Below are 5,000 nucleotides of genomic sequence, written 5' to 3'. Positions count from 1 at the left end.
AACTATGAGTGACCGAATATGTTATTAATGGTCATTAGTGTACTGTTGGACATGATTAACGACAATTATAGTAGTAGAACTAAAAATATGCTGTTGCTAATGATGAGAATAGTATAATAAAAACATGAGGTTTATGAGTGTTACTAACGATAATAAAAATAGTAATGATGATGAGAAAAGCGTTTGTCGTAATGAATTTTGGTAATGATCACAATAATATGTAATTGTATAAATCGTATCTTAACCATTTTATCGTCATTATGACTCAAAATGCTGAAGGCAATAATATGCATTGGCTTCATTTACATCACAATTTTCTTTTCTTTTCTCTTTCTTTGTCCTTATTTAATTTATTTGCGATCTTGTCTCTTTTCTTAATTTCTTCTTGTTATCTTTTATTTCCTTTACTCAGTCATCTTATTTTGTTTTACTATTATTGTATTATTACCATTTCTACTTGTTTATTATTACCATTATTATTACAACATCCGTGCATACAATCTCCGCAAATTATACTGCAGGTGAATTGCTGTTAATGAGAAGGATTTTAAATAAAATTACAACACTACTCTACATTATATAGATGTTAATATCGTTGAGCTTATTATCATTATCATCTGTGCTATTAATATTATCAATATTAATATTACTACTACTACTGCAAGTGCTACTAAAATTATTATTATATATACATTTTTTTTTTTCTCAACACTACTCTAAAATATAACATGCTAAGATTGCATTGCCGCCTGCTGTTGCATCATTGCACACCGCCACTCGAGACGTCTGAGTTGTCGTAAGAGTTATGTAAAAGGCAGTGCTAGAAAATTTGTCTAGGAAAGCTTGGCTTCTAAATGACGAAAGTAGGTTAAGGTGGTTGTCTTAAAAATGCCAAAAAGAATTTTCAAAGGAAATGCATCGTAGAATAGCAAAAAAATACGTAAAGAGCAAAAAATATGTAAACAAGTGTTGTCTCAAGAATATGTATAACAAACAATAAAAAAAAAAAAAAAAAAAATACGTGCTCCTTAACTGTTGTCTCAAGAATAAGTTGCCTGAATTGAGTTGTCTTAAAAGATCCCTACCTTTCTCTAACTAAAATCGGAATTGTCAAAAAGTGGCCTAGTATTCTTCTTAACGAGTCATACGCCTGCCTTATGAACGTTTTACCAACAGCATTACCCACGTGAAGTTGTACAATTATCCAATATGAATGGTCTGTCGGGAAATGCCCTCTTCTGTCGGTGTCTGTGAGGGGGTCGAGTTAGTTAGGCTCTGGGGCTGTCGTGAGCGCTTATGAAAGGGAGAGGGGGGGGGTGAGAGTAATGTAGAGAGGGGAAGAGGGGAATGAGAGAAATGTAGAGAGGGAAAGAGGGGAATGAGAGAAATGTAGAGAGTGGGGAATGGGGGGGGGGGGGGAAGCAGAGACAGAGAGAGAGGACGAAATGAGAAAGAAAGAAGGAGAATCACGTAGAGACCGAGAGAAAACGTAGACATTACCAAAAAAACAAACAAATAACGAAACACAAAGAAACAAGAAAAGAAATACAGACAGCACAGAATACAAAAAGACACCAATGACAGTGACGCAGCAATAAAATGTACCATAATAAAAAAAAAAATAAAAAAAAATTAAAAAAATAAAAAATATAAAAAAACCCTTAAAAATCATTAAGAAAAGACCTTGATCCCTCAAGGCTGCTGCAACCCAAGGCGACATTCCCGACTTCCTGCCTGCAATCTGCTTGTCATTAGCACGTGCTTGGGGGACGGCCGCCGATCACGAGTGTCATTCGTGGTGGTGGTTGTCATTGCGGTTCTAAGGAAATCGGTGATAATCATGACAGCAGTGATCATGAAAAGGAGATTAATAGTACTGATAATGATGGCGGCGAAATTGTGTTATTGATAATACTAATGATAAATATGATTATCATCAGTATTACTGTTATCATTATTACTATTATTGTTATCATTAGTATTATTATTATTATCATAATTAGTATCATTATTATCATAATTATTATTATAATTATTGTTACTATCATCATTGCTGCTGTTATTACTACTATTTTCATTGTTATTGTAATTGCTATCATTATTATGATTATTATTATTACTAGTACTGCTACTTTTACTACGATTATATTAGCATTGATATTATCATTATTATTATTATTATTATTATTATTATCACTATTATTTTTTTTTTTTATTATTTTATTATTATTATTATGATGATGATGATGAGGATCATGGTGATGATGATGATTATTATCATTATTATTATTGTTATTATTATTTTATCATTATTATCATTATTATTACTATGACCATTATCATCATAATTTATTACTATCATTAGCATCATCATCACCACCATTATTATTAAAATCGTAATTATTTTTCTTATTACCATTACTATTATTATAATAATAATAATCATTATTACTATTCTTATTCTTATTCTTATTGCTATTATCATTACTATTACTACTATCATTATCATTATTGCTATCATATTTCCCATTCTTATTATTTCCATCATTATTTTCTTCACTATTTTGACCATTTTCCTTATTATTACTGTTATCATTATTACTGTGACCATCCTTATCATTATTGTTATCATTATAATCACCATTACTGTCAGTGTTATTACTGTTATTACTAATATTATTATGATCATTATAATTGTTATCATTACTGTTATTATTACCTTCCTGTTATTGTTATTATTCATATTATTATTATTTTCATTACATCATTGTATTATTATCTTAGACTTTGCAACAATAAATTTACAGTGAGATTTACAGTAACGATGATAATGATAATAACGATGGTACAGATAATGGTGATTATTTAATAACAATAAAAACAACAATATTAACAAGATCTTTATCATTATATCAAGTATATGAAAGGGATATAGTTGAAAAAAGTAACTATTATAATGCAGTTCTTCAACCTTATATATTACATATATATATATATATATATATATATATATATATATATATATATATATATGGTTTTTTTATGTATATGTATATCTATGTGTTTATCTATCTATATATCTATCTGTCTGTCTGTCTGTCATTCTATCTATCTACCAATCTGTTTATCTATATATATTTCTACCAATCTAACTATCTATATATCTGTCAGTCTAACTATCCATATATATCTATAAATCTAATTATCTATCTATCTATCAATTTATTTATCTGCCTATCTATCAATCTATCAATTTATCATTCTATCTACCTACCAATCGATCTATCTATCTATCTATCTATTCATCTATCTATCTCTCTATCTATCTATCTATCTATCTATCTATCTAAACATGCAGACCTATAACCACGTATTTCTCTCCCGTTGCCACAGGTACGATGATTCCCCAAAGTGGTTCTCACTACACGTATCTCCAGGAAGCCTTCGGTCCTCTGCCTGCGTTCCTGTACGTGTGGCTGGTGGTCACGATCCAGTTCCCTTGCAGCAGAGCGATCGTGTCCCTTACGTTCGCCAATTATATCGTTCAGCCGTTCTTCCCGGGGTGCGCCGAGACACCAGAGGCCGCCAGGAAACTCATTGCAATTGCGGTGTTGTGTAAGAAATGTTGTCTGTTGTATTGATATCTTTATTATGTGTGTTTTCTTTCGTGTAGTTTTTATTTGTATTTTTTGCAGGATATTTGATTTTGTTATATACTTTTTTTATGTTCGTTTTGGGTATGTAATATATTTTACGGTTTGTTTGGTGTCTGTGGGATTACGTGCCTATGTGTTTTCGTTCTAAAAGAATCAGCACATTTCTCTTAATAGTAAAGAATAGATAATAAATCTATCATTCCAGTATCCAGCTGAAGAAAATAAAATGTCGTTCAATTCAAGAAAATTCGATTCTTAAATAATTAACCTTCCACATGGATATATTCAAATTAGATCTTCAGTCTAATTCCAAAATTATAACAGGTGTAGATTAACCATTCGTGTAAGAATAACGATAATAATGGTAATAATTATGATAATAATAATAGTAGTAGTAGTAGTAGTAACGATAACAGTGGATGGACTGCTTTGTGCCTTATTTTCTCCTAAAGATACCCTTTCACTTGATCCCAGATAATAATAACAATTATAGATCAGACAGAATTCGACAAAAACTGGTAATATTGCAAGCTCGTGTCCTGCAGTGTTCCTGGGTTGGCTCAATTCCCGGCGAGTGAAATGGGCCACCACAGTGCAAGACGTGCTGGCACTCACCAAGGTCCTGGCACTCATCATCATCATCATCACCGGCATACACTACTTGAACCGGAGCGGCGGCGAGTCCTTTGAGGATGCGTTCGATGGCACCAACTGGCACCCTGCGCTCATCGCCACGGCGTTTTACCACACCTTGTGGGCGTATGATGGATGGTGAGTTGTGTGTGTGCGTGCGTGTGTGTGTGTGTGTGTGTGTGTGTGTGTGTGTGTGTGTGTGTGTGTGTGTGTGTGTGTGTGTGTGTGTGTGCGTGTGTGCGTGTGTGCGTGTGTGTGTGTGTGTGTGTGTGTGTGTGTGTGTGTGTGTGTGTGTGTGTGTGTGTGTGTATCTGTGTGTGTGTGGGGGTGGGTGAGTAGGTGTATGTGTGTGTTCTATGTACATATGCACTTCATGTCACAAGGAAATCTATGTACGTAGTCCACACAGTATGAGGGATGTTAAGCGCAAAGAGAACACAGTACCAGAGCTGGTGATAACCGTCGCGACGCCGCGTGCCTGACGCCGTCTCTCTCCTCCCCAGGGACAGCTGCAACATGATCATCGAGGAGATGAAGGACCCCTATCGGTAAGGATGACCTTGTGCGTGGCTGATCTAAGGGCCAAATTGGTGGACATGAGGACCTGACTCCGAACGTTGTTATTTACTAGAAACTGATCTAAATGATATCGTATAGTAGAAATAGAAGAGCTTAGGTAAAGCAGTTTTATACTGCATATACCAATGGCAT

At 33.8% G+C, this 5,000-nt stretch overlaps 1 protein-coding gene across 2 annotated transcripts in view; it reads left to right on the top strand.

The window, feature by feature from the left end:
* LOC125036731 (Y+L amino acid transporter 2-like) overlaps window positions 1-5,000 on the top strand; it is a 13,679-nt gene that overhangs the window by 1,823 nt on the left and 6,856 nt on the right. For both annotated transcript variants that reach the window (XM_047629576.1, XM_047629578.1), the window contains exons 2-4: window positions 3,394-3,615; window positions 4,202-4,427; window positions 4,793-4,837. In XM_047629576.1, the coding sequence (XP_047485532.1) occupies window positions 3,394-3,615; window positions 4,202-4,427; window positions 4,793-4,837 (493 nt within the window). The remainder of the gene's footprint in view (window positions 1-3,393; window positions 3,616-4,201; window positions 4,428-4,792; window positions 4,838-5,000) is intronic.

Source organism: Penaeus chinensis, chromosome 21, assembly GCF_019202785.1.
Source record: "Penaeus chinensis breed Huanghai No. 1 chromosome 21, ASM1920278v2, whole genome shotgun sequence".
NCBI classification, from domain to species: domain Eukaryota; kingdom Metazoa; phylum Arthropoda; class Malacostraca; order Decapoda; family Penaeidae; genus Penaeus; species Penaeus chinensis.
Note: the sequence above shows the minus strand (reverse complement) of the source record. Positions and strands in the feature narration are given on the sequence as shown.